Genomic DNA, 19,488 nt, shown 5'->3' with positions numbered 1-19,488 from the left:
CTAACAGCAAAAGCTGTCTGGTCTAGTGTGGGATAAGGATATTAGTCTTCCAACCAACCTCTAATACCTGCCTTTGTCAACTGGTTCACCATCCTTGTCCTTGAGATGGGAATTAGGTTCTAAAGGTGTATCTGCTAGTTTACAACCCAACATTCCTGTATCTGACAAGAGGTCAAGAGTATACTTCCGTTGAGAGAAGAAGATACCTTGAACTAAATGTGCAACTTCTATGCCAAGGAAATATCTCAACTTACCTTAGTCTTTGATCTCAAACTCTATTCCCAGGTAAGTCTTCAGTTGAGATATCTTATTTACATTGCTCTCAGTAATTACTACATCATCCACATAGACGATCAAGACTGTAATGTGGCCACTTGCCTTCTTAATAAATAAGGTATGATCTGCATTACTCTGTTTATAGCCAATAGACACCATGGCTTTATGAAAGCGTCCAAATCATGCCCTGAGCATATGGCCCTGAGAGACTGCTTCAAACCATAAAAAGCTTTTTTTAACTTACAAACTTTACCATGGGTTTCTTGGGACACAAATCCAAGAGGGATATCCATATATACCTCCTCTTCAAATTCACCATGGAGAAATGCATTCTTGACATCCAGTTGCTAAAGATCCCATAGGTTCACTGCACATGAGAGGATAACTCGAATAGTATTCATTTTGGCTACAAGTGCAAAGGTTTCCTGATAGTCGATCTCATATGTCTAAGTAAATTCTCTGGCAACCAACCTTGCTTTATAGTTGTCTATTGTTCCATCTGCTTTCTATTTAACTGCAAAAACTCACTTGCAACCTACAGGTTTCTTTCCTGGAGGAAGATGTACCAAGTCCCACGTATTATTGTTCCAAAAGCCCTCATCTCTTCATCCATTTCCTCTTTCCACCTTGAATTAGCCAATGCTCCCTGCCAGGCGTTTGGAACTGAAACAGAAGACAGCAAAGAGACAAATGTATAAAAGGAGGGAGAAAGAGAATAATATGAAACGACATTAGAAATGGGATGTTGAGTGCAAGTTTTACGGGGTTTACGAACAACAATTGGTAAGTTAAGACTAGGATCACTAGGAGGAGAAAGACTCACCAGATAGAGTGGGATCTTTTGAAGGACTTGAATCCGGTAAGGCCAGTTGGCTAGGTGCAATGGTGGTGGTCTTGTCATCTTACTTCTTACTTCGATTGCGGATAAAAACCTTCAAAGGAGAAACAATGGGCCGCTCCTCCTCAACCGTGGGTTGTGTTTGTTCTTGTCCTATCATACCCTTTTCAAGTTGCTCCCCCTGAATCGTGGGCTGTCCCTGTTCCTGCCCTGTCATACGTCATACCCTCTTTAAGTTCAAGTGAAGAATCTTCCACCGTAGGTATATCCAGAGGAGCAATTAAGGGCATCTCTTCCCTTGGAGAAGACTCCCCCTGAAGAGGTGCAATAAATGGATAATATGGCGTAGATTCATGAAAAACTACATCCATGGTGATAAACAACTTCTGTGAACGGGGATGATAGTACTTATATCCCTTCTGAGTGGTAGAATAGCCGAGGAAAGTACACCGGGGTCCCTAAGATCAAACTTGCCATGCACATGATTGCAAGCGAAGACCACACAACCAAACACAACTAGTCTGGTGAAAAATTCCATGATCAGACAAATATAACTGGAAAGCACCATCAATATACTCGTTGTCATTATTAGTGCAAAGAATCTTGATCTTGGCGTCAAATTGAGTCCAAACCATCTTATGGAATAACTGAAAACATGGGAACACATTGCTCTTCTGTCGTAAAAGATAAACTCACGTGGTGCAGCTAAAACAATCAATGAAGGTAACAAACCACCGGTAACCAGAAATGGACATACACCGGGCAGGGCCCCACACATCAAAATGTATCACACCAAAAGGAATCAACCTTCTATTATCAGAAATAGGATAGACAGATCTAGTTTGCTTTGCAAAAATGCAAGCATCACAAAAGAAACTATTTGGATTACATTACTTAACTAAATCAAGAAAAAGCTTAGATAAAGTGCCTAGAGGTAGGTGACCCAAACGACGATGCCATCTGTGTCACTCCGATAAAGCAAAAGTAGATGATCCAGGAAGAGATACTACAGTAGTCAAAGTTGATGGAGAGCTCTCAAGCAAGTATAGACCACCAACCATCTTACCATTGCTAATCGTACGTCCTGTTTCCAAGTCCTAAAAAAGACAGTGAGAGGGAAAAAACGTTACTTTGCAATTTAGATCCTGTGTGAGGCTACTAATAGACAAAAGATTAGTAGAAAATTTAGAGACATGGAGAACAAATGAGATGGATAACAATGGATAACACTTGATGGATCCCTTCCCTGAAACAGAGGAGAGGAAACCATTAGCAACACGGACTTTACTGTTACCTGACAATGAGAAATATTGAAAAAAATTGACTAGAAGACCCAGTCATATGATCGGTGGCACCTGAGTCGATTATCCAAGGAACGGATACAACTGAGACACAATGGCCACCGAAAGAAATACCTGAGGGAGCACGAGATGAGTCAGAAAGCACTGGTAGGGAGGTGGCAGGGGCGGCACTGGTAGGGATGTGACAGAGGCGACACTGGCAGATGGCGTTGATGAAGAGGAAGAGTCTAGCCTGGACATCAGGAAAAAGAGATGAATATGTAGGAGCATCATCAAATATGGAATGATAGGCAGCAGCACTGTTGGGTCGACCCTGCCCAAGACTGCGAGAATTCGGAGGACGCCCATGTAGCTTCCAGCATTTGTCTTTGATATGGCCTTCTTTCCCACAATAATCACATTGCACAGGTGCTTTATCAGGGGCAGAGTGATCAGTAGTACCACGAGGAAGAGTCCCATGGGAAAGACCCCCACAAGATGGAGTGTCTGAGCTAGAGAAAAGGGTTGATCGCTCCAGTGTCACACGATGGAGCATAGCAGCAGTGAGTCGACTGTCTTCAGATTGTACCATGGCATAAGCTTGCTCAAAAGATGGGAAAGGGTCACGATTCAGGACATGAGCCCGAATCTGATCAAACTCAATATTTAGGCCAGCAAAAAAGTCATAGACCTGAAGCTTATCTTCCCATTTTCTGAATGCAATGACATTTGTATCACAAGTAGTAGAAAAGCTCTCATAGAAATCTAACTCTTGCCACATATCTCGCAGGGTAGAGTAATATTGAGACAAGGACACCTCCTTTCGTTTGGCCTCATGAATCATTACCAACCTGGGACCTCAGAGTAAGTCTCCTTAGCAACATTCCAGATCTTAGCAGCGGTATCGAGGAGAAGATATCTTCATGCAATGGTAGGATCCATAGAGTTGATGAGATAAGACATTACAAGGCAGTTGTCAATATCCCATTTAGTCTGAGAAGAACTAGCAACAGTAGGCTTGACAGATTCCCTTGTAAGGTAGACAGAAAGACCACGGTAACCAATACCAAGAGAATACAAGCAAGACCACATCAGGTAGTTACTCCCATCTAATTTGATGGAGCTAATAGGGAACGAAGGAAAGTCGTGCTGAATGACTCCTTCCTGTCCAGTGAATGTGGTTGATTGTTGGACATTGTTGCTGATCAATATGGGCACAAGAAGAGATCCTACCACATGTAGAAAATAGCCAAAATCTTCAAATATTGATGATGAGTGATTTAGGGTATAGCAAGAAATAGACCCTTGGTGGGAGAAACTCATCACCAAGGGTGAAGTGAAGGGAACAAAAGAGACGGTGGTCTGTCGGCGAGAAGAGAGGCCGAGAGAAAGGGTGGCGGACATGACTGGCGGTGAGAAAACCCAAAGAGGGAAGACGGAGGTGTGAGAGAGAGAGGATGGCGGTGGTGGTTTTAGGATTTTGGCATTAGGGTTAGGATCCCAATATTGATCCTAGCTCTGATACCATGATGTTTTTGGGGAATTGAGCTTGTGTCAATGAGACACCAACCCAGCTTAATTTATAATTGTATGGTATGAGGTACAAGTACAATAATGCCCCTATGGCAACACTAATAAACCCTAATAGACAATTATAACCTTGTACCCATATTACAACAGTTTCTCTCCCCCTTCTTCTGGTCATTTGAAAATCAAAACAAAAAAAAAGGCCAAAGAAGAACAAAATAATTCATATATACATGGGAAGGCAGAACAATCGACTTTGCTTTCCGGTATTCCCTGACTGCCAAGTCATATTCACCCTTGTTGATGCTCCCACGTATTGAACTTGGCAAATTGAATAGTGTTCGGAATCTCTGGAGCATTCCTTGAACAGACCTGATCTTCTCAGTTTGAACCTACATTTATGATTGATGTCAGAAAGAAGAATAAGAAACGAGGATCATTATATACCCAAACGGCACCAAACAGGTTCACTCTTTGCAAAATAGCCCAACAGGATTTATCCCACCTGTCTCTCAAAAAGAGGCTCAAAAGCACGATGCGCCAGTGAACTGACGCTTTGTATACAGTTAAACAAATGAGCAGTTCCTGCTCCTTCAGGATCTTCTTCTATTCGCTTCAATTTTGATTCAATATCTGCACAAGAATTAAAACCGTCATAACAATACAAAACAAAAGGCATTCAATTGACTAAGATCACTAACCCCACAAAATGCACAAGAAGGAGGCAGCACTGGCAGTACTCAAATGTAAAAAGAACAAAAACGATTGAGTGACAACCAAAGCAAAAACAGCTAGTTTGGCATAACAAGACGTCGACATCAAGAAATCCAGGTCAGATGCAGTAGTAGCGTACCATCAATTGTAGTCTTGCAAGAGACGAAACAGTCAAAATTTTCTTTAACTAATTGTTTTCTCTGCTGAGTACGTCCTATAAGATCACTTTTAACTGTAAGAGCACCAGCCTCCAAGTCTGCTCCACTTGTATCTTGATGTACTCGGGATAGAAATAGCTTTGCATCAAACTTCTCAGAGAAATACATCAATTTTTCTGCCAAAAATTCAAAGATGGATTCACAGCAATGAAAAATAATACTCAGCATTAAAAATAATCAAGGTACATCCAAACATAACCAATAGAATATTTCAGTGTCATAGTTGTCGAGACATAGCCTAGACGCCACCTAGGCGTCCAGGCGCCTTTTTTTGGATGGTTGTTATTGTCGCCTTAGTTTTTTATAACCCCCCCCCCCCCTCTCCAACGCCTTGGGTCGCCTAGCACTTTTGACAACTATGTTCAGGATAATCAATGAGAATACAATGACAGACTATGTAGAATAAACACTGTCAAAATGTAATGAATCAATGCACAACATTTCTAAAAGAAATATTCTCGAGAAAGGAAGTCAAAAACAAAAGAAGCAATCCAGCAATATCAACAATAGAAACTGGTGACTAACAAGTAACAATACCTGTGATAAGAAGAGAATGCTGGGGAATAAAGCATTCATATGAAATCACGCAGATAGAGGGCGGGCCTCGGCACAACGGTAAGGTTGCTCCATTGCGACCTAGTGGTCACGGGTTTGAGACGGAAAACAGCCTCTCCACGAAGTGGAGGTGAAGCTGCGTACATTATGACCCTCCCCAGACCCCACAGTGGCGGGAGCCTCGTGCACTGGGCACAGAGATATAATTCATTTTATTACAATAAGTATTCTATTTAAACTATTCCCTGTTAAAAAATTCCACAACCATTCTCTCCCAATGAATCCACAGTATTACCAGTGACAACTTATATACCTCACCTTTGAACAACTCCCCATGTAGCAATCATCTTTGAACAACTCCCCATGGAGCAATCAAATAATTCAACCTCCAAGCAATATATTCTAAATTTGTGACCCAAGTATAAATAGTTCCAAATTTCTGCATGAAAATCAATCTCATAGAAAAAGGAATCCTACTCCAAAAATTCTATGGAATTTTGGGCGGTGATACTGCTATCAGTTGTCTATTAACCACCAAATATCAATTCAAAAAGGTGCACAATATAGGGCATGAGCAAAACACCTTTCCATACAATTACATCATAAGCTTAACAAAAGTAACTATAATTCTGAGCAACATTTATATTGGAGTTCATATCCAAACTAATTTTTAGATGCATCCTTGAATTCCTTTCTCTCCATTGTGCAATTCATGTTTCAAGTATCCACTATCTTACCATATAATAGAGGGGCTTCTTCTACCTTTACAGATTATGTAATTTCTTCCCTTTCAAATTACTCCACGATAGCAAAAGAACATTTTCTGTGACTTCTTTCCTTGTCATTCACTAAGGGATCTATTTTGTATGTGTGAGAAGGGGGGGAGTTGAGGCCGTAATGGAAATATGTCCTTCACTTGCAATGGCATTGACAACTGCAAGTTGAACTTTCCAACTAAATAAGCCTGAATATCTTTCACCACTGAATGGTATACAAATACGTATCCAGCTTTTCCACACAGATTTTTCCAAAGGGAATACCCCTAGTCTATCGATTACAGCCACCAACACCTTTTGCTATCTCGTAGAGGGTCTTTGGAAGAAAGAACTAGATGTACTTGGAAATATAAGTGCAGAAATATTGGTAACTTATGCATGTTGAATCATTTCTGGTTATTGGACCTCCAGTTCAAAGGAGTGTGAATATGTTAGCCAAGCTGATTTATAAAATCATTGGTGGTAGTTCTAGATTAAGTTTTTTTTTTTTCTAAGTATATAATTCTTTTTAGGCAACAAAAGAAAGTGCATTAGAAGAATCAACAAAAAGAGAGATGCCAAAAGAAAGGCCCAAACAGCCTCAAAAGAAAAGCTCAAAACACTTGAAATGATGCTCCTCACCCCTTAAACCTCCAAGGAAATATTTAGCCTAGAAAGAGTCTGGAACATCACCCCATTACAAAAGTCCAAACCAACACCCGAGAGCACACAGCAAAGGACATGGTCCTCTACACGCCACATCAAATTTTTAACTTTCAACCTCTCTTCAACCAAACAGATGGATCAACAACTCCATAAAACCCTGACTGGGCTCCATAATTGAGGGGGATTCAGCTTTAGTCATCAAATGGTTGTCACAAGGCAGCCCGGTTCCCCGAAGGATACACATCTATAATTAGGAGGGCAAACTACTAGGCAACCAAGGGAATGTCGCATTTTCTTGGAGGTCAAATCAGTGAATTCCCTAGGAAAGTTATGATAAACTTATACCTATTTGAAACAATCTTTTCCAGCTTCTTTGCACAATAAAATTGTGTTATTCAACCCCAAAAAAAAAAAATTCTTGGTCCCTTTGAAAACCATTGGCCAAATTTCCTCCCTCTCAAGATTCCACCCCACACATTAAACTGTAGAACAATGATACAAAATTATGGGCATATCCCCCTTAAGCATCAGTAATCATGAGTTAATAAAAATAAATCACAGTGATCGAGGATGGGGAGAGAAGTGCAAAGTCTATCAGAATATTTTCTCATCATAAAGAAGGAATAAAAGTTTTTTTTTTTTTTAAAAAAAGTCACAAAAGAGATCAATAAATAAATGAAAATATGTAAAAACAAGCTGAATTTGTGCATCAAATAAATCGTACGCAATAAAAACAGTACCACGAGTGCTAGTATCTAAAGAATCCTTATCAAGCTTGGCTGGGGAACTTTCTGAAGTCTCAGTGACCAACCTCAATGACTTGTTATCTATTACCCTGCCAGTAAGAGAAAGTCAAGTAAACAATAAAGAAACAAATGTTAAGGTGAAAATTATGCCACTTAAGCTTCTAGAGAAGCAAATCTCTCTGCAAAACTGGTGATGTACGACTATACAAGCACTTTCAAAGTTCCAGTAACTCAGATTATAGGTTTTCTGAAATGAGATTTTTCCACTTATATTGCATAAAAGAAGGAAAACAAAAGGAATACGTTGACTCACAAAACAAGGAGGTGTATCCAGCTAACCAAACTCACTTAATGTTGTAGAGTCCATGATTTTATTTTTTTTTTATTTTTTTGGCATGAAAAACCCCGCAAGCAGGGCAATATATTAGGCCTCGGAGGGCAAAAAGGAAGTTACAATATTGAGGAGGTCCTCCGGAAAGGAAGACTTCCACAAACCCAAATAAGGGTAACACAACGCCCACTTAGAGATAGCGTGGGCACAAGCATTGTCATCTCTGCCAACAAAAGAGAAAGAGATAGACTCAAAGCATGAAGAGAGAAGCCTTAAATCCATCATAATGATGGAGACTTCAATCGGGGGGGTGGGGGGTCAGGTAAGGGGTCCAGCAGATACTTTACAAGAACTTGATAGTCGGAATGGAGAACAACTCGACGAAGCCCATCATTAACTGCCGCTTGCAACCCCAGACGGATTGCTCTAGCTTCCCCAATTATAGCTGAGCTGGGGAAGTCGTGCTCAGTAGAGACCATGTACAAGCGTCCAAGATCAGTAGTGATAATCGCCCCCATACCCATAGCCCTAGGCCTATCAGATAGGGAGGCGTCAGTAAAGATATGAAAAGCCCCCACCACCAGGCAAGGAGAGGGCTGGGGGATAGAGGGGGTGGCATGGGAGCAAGGGGGATTAAGGATCAATATTGATTCAGCCACACACTTGTTAACAGAAGTCACCCAGGATCGAAAAGCAGGGACACTCTCTTGAAAGGCCATAGCATTCCGACACTTCCATATCTCCCAAAGGATGATTGCATGAGCAGAGAAGCATTCCCTTTGTTCTTTTTTCGATAAGCCAGGAAGGCGGCCCCAATGCACTACCCAATCTGAAACTAACCAACTAGGGTGAGTCGATGCCCGCAGAGAGACACAAGAAGCAAACCACGCTTGAAGAGCTTGGGGGCATTGCAATAGAGCATGCACAACAGTCTCTGAGCCCTCCCCACAGCCCAAGCATAAGTCAGAAGCAACACCGTTCCTACGATAGAGGTTAGCCAATACCCCAACAGCATTAACACACGCTTTCCAAACAAAGGTTTAGATTTTTGGAGGGATACTAGATGACCAAATAATCTTCCAGACAATCTTTGGAATAGAGACAATCCTAGTTCCAGAGGAGGAAGAAGGCGGAGAGAGAGAGACGCTCCCAAACGGTAAGCAAACTTTACAAAGAAGAGCCCCTTAGTGTGGGGGCCCCAGCAAACCCTATCGGGGTAGTCATGAAGGCTGATAGGGATCTTCAGAATCGCTTCCACCTCAAGAGAAGAGAATAAGGACCTAAGCCTGACAATACCCCAGGTTTTATCTGGAGCAATCAACTCAGCAACCCAAATATAAGGATAGAGCAATGGCTGGGCGGATAAGATCCTGGACTCGGGGAGAGAGGGAATCCAGGGGTCACGCCGAATACTAACACTCCTTCCATTCCCCACAATCCAGACCAAGCCTTTTACCAGGAGACCCTGACCTTTTAAGATGCTTTGCCATGCCCAGGAGGGGCGGGACCCAGACTGGGCTTGGAGGAAGTCACCATCCTGAAAGTAAATGCTCCTCAAAAGCCTAGTCCACAGAGAGTCTTGGTTTTGAATCAGTTGCCAGCCCAGCTTTGCTAGCAAAGCTAAATTCTGAGTACGAAAGTCGCGAATCCCAAGCCCACCCTCCAACTTTGGCAAACGGAGACAATCCCAGGCAACCCAATGGATTTTTCTCTCATCCTTCTTCTGCCCCCATAAGAATCTGCAACCATCTTTGTACTTGATGAATTAAAATGAGAAAATGCTAACTAAAATAACTAAGTAACCTCAGAAGTATGATGAACGTAAAACTGCAAATGAAGAACGCAATTCAATTACATTTCCTTGACTACTTGTACAACTGGACTATTTTGCACCATGTTTTCTTTTATTCTCAATCTTCTTTTCCCCTCTTTTTGCATTAAGGGGAGATGGGAGGTTACTGTAGGAGTGGGGTAGGAAGGGGGTTGGTCAGAAATGGGCCCCTCCCCCCCCCCCCCCCAAAAAAAAAAAAGGTAAACCAAGGTGAGCATCCTTCTTTTTTTTTTCCCCATTCTTGTTTTCAAAAAGATGCCAAGGGAAGTTGATGTAGATCAAAGAAGGAAGAAGAGAAGAAAGGACAGCAAGCCTAGCCCATAGAGCAGCCCAGTATGGGCCCTTGTAGTTAAGCTTGGTCCACTTAATGGCCCCGGGTTAGGCCCATTATTTAGTCTTTTACTTAGTCCTTGCATGGAGGATATTCTAGAAGATTTTGAGGAGATTTGCGAGGAAAGGATCAGCTTGGAATATTCTACAGATATTCTTGCTACTAATTGGGATTGTAGATTTTATTTTGTAGCTTCTTATATTGTATTTTCTTACTTATTAAGTTGTCTTAGTCTTTAAGGGTCCCTTTAGTTTAATTTATATTTGGATTAATTTGACTAATTTAAATTTTTTAAGATGTTTGGTATGATTTTTTAATCTTATTTCTGATAAATCAAAAACAAAATCTACAAACAGCTGAAGAGCTATTTGTGATTTGTAAATGTTCATATTGCAAAAATAGTTACCCAAAGAGTGGTGTTTTGGATTTGCACCCTTGATTGGCAGTATACGGTCAAATCCTAATGAATAATTACACATTGTTTAAGTACTAGAGGACATAATAAGCAATGTAAACAAGTAAATCATACAAACATAGAGTCAATGACTCATAATATTAAGTACATAATTTGGATGACATCAATACACTCTTCTAATACAAGTCAAGTGTCTACTAATACTAATTACTGCGCTGTCCAGGATCGATCCCACTCATAGTCTGAGGGACCCAACGTGCATTATCCTCTGACTGTAGGAAATATGAATACCACATCATAGTTTGGGAGAAGAAACAAGTATAGTCCTCCACGGTTGCCAATGTAAATTGCATTATCGACATACTGAAGGTAATCTATCCTAGGATATGGGTCATCAAAGTGTGAAGAACTACCCACAGATCCACTATGATATGACGCCTCTGTGAGCATGTACGGGTACGGCTTGTAGGTTGGGTAGGAGAAGATGTCGTCCACAAAAGATGATCCAATACGTCCCTTTGAGTAGGAGTCGTACTCAAAACTAGGAATGGATGAAGAAGATATATGCTCCCCTACCCTAGTGAACTACCCATATGGATGTGAATGTGATGCACTGTACTCTGATGGTGCTGGAGATGGACTGCTCTTCGCCAAAAGATGGGGTACGTCAATGCCCACTCGATCTGCTATCCTAGTCGCCAATACTCAATCCACCAACACAACTAGATAAGGTATCAATGTCCATAAGATCCCATTTGGAGAATATGGTTTACTTGAAATAGTAGAACAAGCTTCAACGATGTGCTAGGAAGCTTCAAAAGTCAAAATGGGACAAACCAAAGAGGTCTCAGTCGCAATTTCAACCGAGACTGACGAGTTTTAGCCTTTTTATACTTGGGCTTTGTAACATCTTTCCGAAATTTCGACGAGATGTTGCAAATAGTCGAAATTTCAACATCTTGCCGAAATTTCGACCGAAACATTGTCTTTTTTCATTTCGAACTCCCATTACATTTCGGCTCAATCGAAATTTCCAAGATTTTGATGAGATTTTGTCGAGCCTTTGAACTATAATAATAATAACAATAACAAAAATAATCATAATAATTTCTCACCCCCATGAGCATGCAGGAAACTAATTGCTCTTCAACATGCTTATCAATAGAGTTCAAAATGACGGAGATGTTGCAAAAAAATTTGGTTTTGACAAAGGATGAAATGAAACGGAGGTACAATCACAAGGTATGCTGAATTCGGCCAAAAAATTCACAGTTCCGGCTGAATTTTTGGTTTCGACTTGGTTTGGTATCGTTTTGACCATAACGCTACAAAATTGTGCATAAAAAAACATCGTTATTTTGACCCATTCCGTGAGTTCCAAGTGGTTTCGCCTGTTAGAGGGGGGAAAACTCAAAAAATCTTAAATTTGGTAGAATTTGGCCAAATACCTACATTTATTGGTGGAATTGGGGACTATTACAACGCCTTTACAGCGACAATTTGCGGCATTTGAGAAAGACTTGTGCAATATTCAAACTTAATAGAAAAATACCCTTTTACCCCAAAGATTTCGAGCCTTCCTGGAACTTTATGTGGTACTGAATAGAGTTGGAGGAAAGGTTTCGTTGGGGTGTATTATCCTTGGTTGTACACTTGTACTTTATTACTTGTAAGTTGTAACACTTGTACACTTGTACTTATAACACATTGAGATTGTGTGATATTAAACTATTTTTCTTCATTCCTAATGCATATTTTAGTTGTTTTAATCAAATTTTGTATGTTTTAATACTAAATTATTTGTAGAATAGGCTATATATAAGAAAGTATACAGAAGGGTACGATGTACATTACCAACCTAAGGTATGAAACCAAACTACCATTTTGGGTGTGGTTTTTACAATCTAAAGGTTCTAATATGTTTAGAGATGCTTAATTAGGATTTCCTTGAAATTTCGGGCCAAAATATGGCCACTTGACCACTGAAATGGCCAAATGCAATGTCCATCTGAAACATGCAAAGTTACGGTTGAATTTCATTCAAACCCCAAAATCTCAAACCTTGTTTATCAGAGTTCATAATAGACAATCAGTAGCTCAACATTTTAAGGCTTTCACAACGTTCAACCTGGTTAGAAGGGGCATCCGTTAAAAGTTCGAGTTAGTTAAGTGGTTCAATCGGTCTTGTTGCATATCAGATACTGTATTAAGAAACACACAACTTTAGACTAGAATTTGCAAGAAAAGTTTTGGCTTGTTTTTTCACCATCTAAAGGTTCCAATATGTTTAGAGATGCTTAATTAGGGTTTCCCTGAAGTTTCAAGCCAAAATATGGCCATTTGGCCACCAAAATAGCCAGATGAAACATGCAGAGTTTCAGTTGAATTTCAATCGAAACTGAAATCTCGAACCTTGCTTATCAAAGAGTTTATAACAGACAATCAGAAACTCAACATTTTAAGGCTTTCACAATGTTCAAGCTGGTCAGAAGGAGCATCAGTTAAAAGTTGAGCTAGTTAAACAGTTCAATCGTTTCGTTGCATATCAGATACCGTATTAAGAAGCACGCAATGTAAGACTGGAATTAGCAAGAGAAGTTTACCCCAGGCCTAGTGGATCTACACATTCCATGCCTCGAGGGAAGGAATGTACATTGTTAAGCCCTTTTTGACCCAACGCTGAACCTTTCCGGTCCAAGTTTTGAGGTACAGGTACTGTCCTTGTTTCCCGCATTTCACGAACCCTACGGACAAGCTGTCAAAATAGATAAGTGAATCAACAATCAATTTTAAATAGTTATGCAACACAACAGTTGGAAAAGGGAGAGGTGGAAGGTTATGTGCGAAGAGAGCTAAAATAGGGCTGGTTGCAAAATTAGATAAAACATCGTAAGTAAGATCTCTCTCTCTCTCTCTCTCTCTCTCTTACGAATTATATGCCCCTCCCCCTGCTCTTTGTCATTTATATACAGACATCCTTCTATTGTGTATCCTTGATTTATGCAGCCTCAACGATAGTCAATTCTAGAATTTAGCAAAAGGTTATATCTATATTCTAAATCAACTTTTGTGAATGTAATTCATAGATATTCACAATAATCTTGCTATGGTAATTGGGTTCATGAAATAAGATCAATGAACAGTAAGAGCTGCAAGGAAGAAGAGAAAAACAATGCAGATCAGTCCCAAGGTCTGTTTGAACTGATTTCCTGGTGAACGCAAAAGGGTGGAAAGTTCACAAACAAAGACCATTATGCGATTACAATATTGCTGGCCTCCTCAAACTAATCTGGAAAATCTCATCCAAACAGGACTCAATTTAGGTTAATTGGGTTTACTCCTACTTACTCAAATCAGATTCCATCTGGGCTGTTCCCCAGCCAGCGGACCCCTCCTGGGTCTAGTGAAAAATCCTTCTCTTTCGTCCTTTAGCCCTCAGTGCCACTTCCTCTGTAATCGCCGATGGTACCAAGGATGCCGTAAAGGAATCCAACGGGATCCCCAAATCTGCTCCTCTCTTCAATTATCTCCCAAGGATCCTGGTCTTCCCCGATCCCCTTCCCCCCCAGTCTCACCCAGCTTTGGGCCTCTCTCCCTCCCTCCCCCCTCCCCACCCCTCTCATTCGGACAAAGTAACCTGGCTCCCCTCCAACAATGGCATCTTTAGCTCCCGCTCAGCTTGGGATTTTGTTAGACCCCACAGCCCTTCAGTCCCCTGGCACAATCTTGTTTGGTTCAAAGGCCACATTCCTAGACACTCATTTAATGTCTAGAGAACCCTAAACAATTGCTTCTCCACCCAATCCTTCCTCATCCACCGCCACATCCCTGTCTCTCCCTCCTGTATCCTTTGCTGGAATGGGAATGAGGACGTCGACCACCTTTTCTTTTCTTGCCCCCTTACCTCCTCTATTTGGAAAAAGGCTTTGCAGTCCATTTGGCCCCGAAACAGACGCCCCCTACCCTTCGCCCGAGAGTGGCTTTGGCTTGATATGTCCTTTTCTGGCAGCTCTATTTGTGACACAGTTGGCAAGCTTGTGTTCGGTGCTGCTATCTCTCACATCTGGATGGAGCGGAACGTTCGTAGCTGGACTTCCAACTCCCGGTCCACTGACCTGATTTGGAAAGCCGTCTTTTTTATGTTAGCTCTAGGCTCCACATGCTTTCTCATGGTTCTCTTATAGACTCCCCAAGGAACAGGCACATTGTTGTTACCTGGGGCTTAGATTCTTCTCTCTTTAGCTCTCCTAGTCAGGCCCCCTAGGCCTGTGTTTTGTGCTTGTATAGTTCCCCCCACCCCCTTTTCACTCCCCCTGTGTATCCTTCCCCCCCCCCCTTTTTTCTTCCTCCCCTCCCTTTGGGGTTTTGGTAATGAATTTTTTATTCACCAAAAAAAAAATACCATTATGCTATAAGACCAATAAAATCTATCACACACAAAGTTGTCATGGTGCCAGGGCAAGCCATGGCAGTTGCCAAGCGCCAAGGTGCCTAGGCTACTCCTAGACGAGGCCAAGGCACCCAAGGCAAGCACCATATTTTAAGAAAATACTCCAAGTGTCGAGCGTTGCTACTAATTCCCTTCTTCTTTTTTTGGGGGGGGGGGTGAAGGATGTCTTCTTTTCCCCTTTTTCTTGTTTCTCCCGCTTTTCCTCCCTTAGTTTCTTCAACTTTGGACTAAAACTGGTCTGGGCACCTAAATAGATGAGGTTCCCAGTCGCATTGGACATGTGTAGGTACCTAGTCATGCACTCATGCCTTGATGACAATGATCACACGTTACTCCAATATGTAAAGATCCTTTCCCCACCCCACCCCCATTTCCTCATTGGTGTGGTTATCACACCTAACATCAACTATTTTACCAGTATAAACAGCTGCAAAAAATGGTTATGAAACAAAACCTCCCAAAGATGGTTCTAGTTGGGAAACAGCCTCTCCACGAAGCGGGGTTAAGGTTGCGTACATTATGACCATCTCCAAACCCTGCAGTGGCGGGAGCCTCGTGCACTAGGTACACCCTTTTAAACAAAACCTCCCAAAGATGTACATTTTAAATAGAAATGTCTCAATATGATTAACATCCAAACAGAAACTAAAGATTAAGAGAAGACCAACAGAAGTTATGAATAAGAAATTACTCTCTTGGGTTTTCGTAGTCAATAACTACAGAGCATAGTTTAAGATCACGGCGAGATCTCGCTTTTAACTCGATCTCGTAGGATCTCGAGACGAAACACCATGCGATACACAAATATGTCTTTATCTCGCTCAAGATCTCGAGCTATTTCTCGTTTTGGTTCAACTCGGTAGAACCAGGATGCTCATAATATACCATAACTCGACAAGATCTCGACTCGCTCTGGCCTGTCTCGCCTCTATGAAGGGGAAACTCCATCTTTGGGTCATTTTTTTTCATTTCTTTTGGCAAATCACACCTCCAACACCTCATCAAGCTTGATTCATTGAAAATTGAAGCTGCTAATCTCCTCCAAGCTGCATCTCAAGAACCTAAGGTAATTATTCATCTCAAAAACTATATTTTTCATAGAAACATGATCTAAACTTGTAGACTACCAACTTAGGATCCGTAGTCAAAGTAACATTTTGGGTTTGAATTTGTAAAAACTAAGGGTTCCACTCTGTTTAGAAGGCCTAAAATAGGGGGAATGTCAAGTTTCAGTCCACCTCATCAAAGCTTGATTCATTGAAGATTGAAGCTGCTAATCTCCTCCAAGCTGCATCTCAAGAACCTAAGGTAACTATTCATCTCAAAAACTATATTTTTCATAGAAACATGATCTAAACTTGTAGACTACCAACTTAGGGTCCGTAGTCAAAGTAACATTTTGGGTTTGAATCTGTAAAAACTAAGGGTTCCACTATGTTTAGAAGGCCTAAAATAGGGGGGAATGGCAAGTTTCAGCCCCTAACTTGGCCATATGGCCACCGAAACCTACCACCGAGTTCAGGAAAAAAAAATACATGATCTCGCCGAGATCTCGCCAATCGGTTTCGTGGCCTGGCGAAACCAAGACCTAAAACCTTGCTACAGAGACCAAGCCATCTACTACCAGTCCCTCGAGACCAATGACAGTGTTTCAATTTTTTCTCTACTTCATTTAGATATATTGCTTCACTGATCCAGAAAAACAAACTAAGACTTTGGCAAACAACCAAGAACTAATACTTTGCCAAGATAATAAGAAGAAAACTTTTAATTCTCTTCACCCTTTCCATCTTCGAATAAGAGGGGCTAGAATGGAGGCGTGGTGATAGTCAAAATAGTTGCAGAGCTATCTCCTCTCAGATAGAAATATTAAAAGCCAGGTATCTTGTTTTCTAATATATGACCATCAACTGTTATAAGCATTTGGTGTCTTGGGTCTTATAATACAAGCTGCTTAACAGGGGTTATTTGTAAAACAAAATTAAGTTGGAGTTGGACACAAATGAGGTTATTTATATAAATGGAACATAAATTGAGCGGTGAGAGTAGGGTTCTATTTATTATAAGGAATTATTTCAGTAATTTATTCTCTCTTCTCACTGTCGGTCTATCCACCTCCTATGCTTTGTTACTGGTAGTGGTTTCTCTTCTATTGTTAGTGGGTTTTTTTTTCCTTTTTCTCCCCTATTTCCCTTTTCTTCCTTTAATGACAATGTATCTACCTGGACTAGGACTATAATTATAAATTAATCATCATCATTTGATGCCTTATATCTATGTTGTAAGCTTCCTTCATATGTCCTTAATACACCATCCTATGACACTAGTACGAGGCATACAGAAGTCAACTATCTGTATTAGGCGCAATTATCACAGTTGCTACCAGCTCCCGGGTAGAGGCCTTCAATTTAAACATGACTCAATGAGTATTATCTTTATGGTTACAAAATAATGATAAAGCTAGCAAGGTTCTCTTGTGTTGGTCGGAGCACCTACATTATTAAAGTGAACTCCCTAGTGCGAGAATTTTGATATTGAGAACAAGAAAGGGCAACAGTATACTTCCACATTCCACTACAATGCATATGAAGCAATTTCGTCCGCCTCGGGTCCATATCCGTATTAAAAATTCCAGCAACTACATACAAAGAGCTTCTTGCTTTTCATTCTAATACACTTAATATCGTCTTCAGACTTTATCAACTAAAAATTCTGAGAAAAAATCACCACACCACATACCTCGGCCTCGTCAACTTGCTTCCAGCGATACGGTTCGTCACCATCCCACCCCCGATCACTCGCATCATCTCTCCTCTTTCCACCACCGCCAGCAGCACGAATCTTTGCAGCGTTACCAAGGTCCTTAGAGTCATCCTCATCGCCGGATGAGATACTGAGCATCTCGACATCCGAATCATCGTCATCGTCGACAGCTCGACGAGATTTCTGGACCTGAGCAGGATTAGAGCTAGTATTTTTGGGCGGCGCACCTCTTGTCTGATCCTTGGCGAGTTGAGGAGGAGGCGGAGGTCGCTGAATGAGATTAACGACTGGCTTGGAAGCCTTGGAAACCTGGGGTTTTCGGTAATTGAGTTCTCTCTCCGCTTGCTCTTGTAAGGCGATCTGCAGAAGCTCATCTTCGTCAATATCGTCGATTTCGCTCGACATTTTGAATAAACTTCTTTCTGTTGTCTCTGACTTCTCCCTGCTTCAGATCTGATGAATATAAATCGTCCAATCTATGCTTTTTTACCAAGAAGATAGAGGAGGTGGTGTGCAGGGAAGTCTGGGTTTCGGTACTATTAAGGAGGGAACATGAATTTTACCAGAGGAGAAAAGTATGCAATGTGGACACACCCAGGTGAGAGAGTCTCGGATGGTTTGATTGTAATTGATGGATGTGGATGCATCGGAAGTGATTCCAATCTAACTGTCACAGAGGTCAATTCCATGTGAGCTTCGTCCCACTAAAACACAATATTTTTTTCCGGTCGTTGCTGCCGGCCCCCGGCCTTGTCTTGTCATGTTTGTGTCGTGGTCAGTGTGATTGCGCGTCTAGACTTTTCGTATTATGTAGCTATTTAGATTTCCAGATCATAACTTACCAAAATTGATTGCAGATCATATTGGTAATCCTTTCTTTATCCCTACTCAAACTGGTTATGTTAGTGTATTACCAAAAAAAATAAAAACTGGTTATATTAGCATGACCAGAAGAGGATGGAAATTTCTTCTTGCCATATTTGTCATTATTTTTTATAAAAAAAAAAAAATACTGTTTTCCTCAAAGGATGGGTTTGGGTTGACAAACCCCTCTTAAGGTTTTAATAAATTTCAAAAAACCGTCTTGATGTCCATTCTTGTCTTCTCTCGTCATCTCATTCACCAAGGGTGGAAGGAAACTTGGTCCAAAAAAATATATGGGCTAGTGTTCTGTATTCTACAGCGCAGACCACGCCTAGACACATGGACCTGCCATTCAGGGGGCAGATTGGTCTTTATGCCCACCCCCATGTGTCTGGGTGCAGCTTGCACCCCTGGCACAAAAAACATTTGATCAATAAATAAATAAATATATATATATATATATATATATATGTATATTTAATCTAAATATTTGAGGGGGAAAAAGTCCCCATAGGTTTTTTCATGGCTTCTCACATCCAAACCATATGAGTCATGCATTGAATTTTCTCTCCCCTCTTTCTATGTAATGATTGGTGTATGGTGGGAGATTCCCCACACTTGATAGCAGAGATGCAGACGAGGGATCCACCCTCAGATTAAAATCCTCTACAATATCGGCGGGGCAGCAGTGCACATCCGACGATACAGCAGAGACCATGTGTGCCATGTGTGCCACCTGGCCTCTGCTGTGCCGTCGGATGTGCATTGCCACTCCCCCGATACTGCAAAGGATCCTGGTCCATCCACCCTCACCCATATTTGAGTAGTTGTAAATCTGAATTCTGAAATCTATAATCTAAAAGTCTTCTATCCAGTAAAATTGCAACCCATCGAGAACTTATAGTCTTATACTCTTCTTCTATACTAT

The 19,488-nt window shown here is 41.1% G+C and overlaps 1 protein-coding gene across 4 annotated transcripts in view; it reads right to left on the bottom strand.

Annotated features, from left to right (window-relative positions):
* Positions 1-18,201, bottom strand: part of LOC122638826 (exocyst complex component SEC5A-like) — a 39,655-nt gene extending 21,454 nt beyond the window's left edge. For 2 of the 4 annotated variants that reach the window (XM_043831675.1, XM_043831679.1), the window contains exons 1-6: positions 17,673-18,201; positions 13,087-13,238; positions 7,570-7,664; positions 4,775-4,969; positions 4,427-4,554; positions 4,155-4,313 (exon numbers count right to left, since the gene is read on the bottom strand). In XM_043831675.1, the coding sequence (XP_043687610.1) occupies positions 4,155-4,313; positions 4,427-4,554; positions 4,775-4,969; positions 7,570-7,664; positions 13,087-13,238; positions 17,673-18,101 (1,158 nt within the window). In that variant the 5' untranslated portion in view covers positions 18,102-18,201. The remainder of the gene's footprint in view (positions 1-4,154; positions 4,314-4,426; positions 4,555-4,774; positions 4,970-7,569; positions 7,665-13,086; positions 13,239-17,672) is intronic. The other 2 variants (XM_043831684.1, XM_043831689.1) reach the window with 2 other exon arrangements.
* Between the last annotated feature and the right edge of the window lie 1,287 nt (positions 18,202-19,488).

Source organism: Telopea speciosissima, chromosome 1 (genome assembly GCF_018873765.1).
Source record: "Telopea speciosissima isolate NSW1024214 ecotype Mountain lineage chromosome 1, Tspe_v1, whole genome shotgun sequence".
NCBI lineage: Eukaryota > Viridiplantae > Streptophyta > Magnoliopsida > Proteales > Proteaceae > Telopea > Telopea speciosissima.
This window is presented reverse-complemented; position numbering and strand designations above follow the sequence as displayed.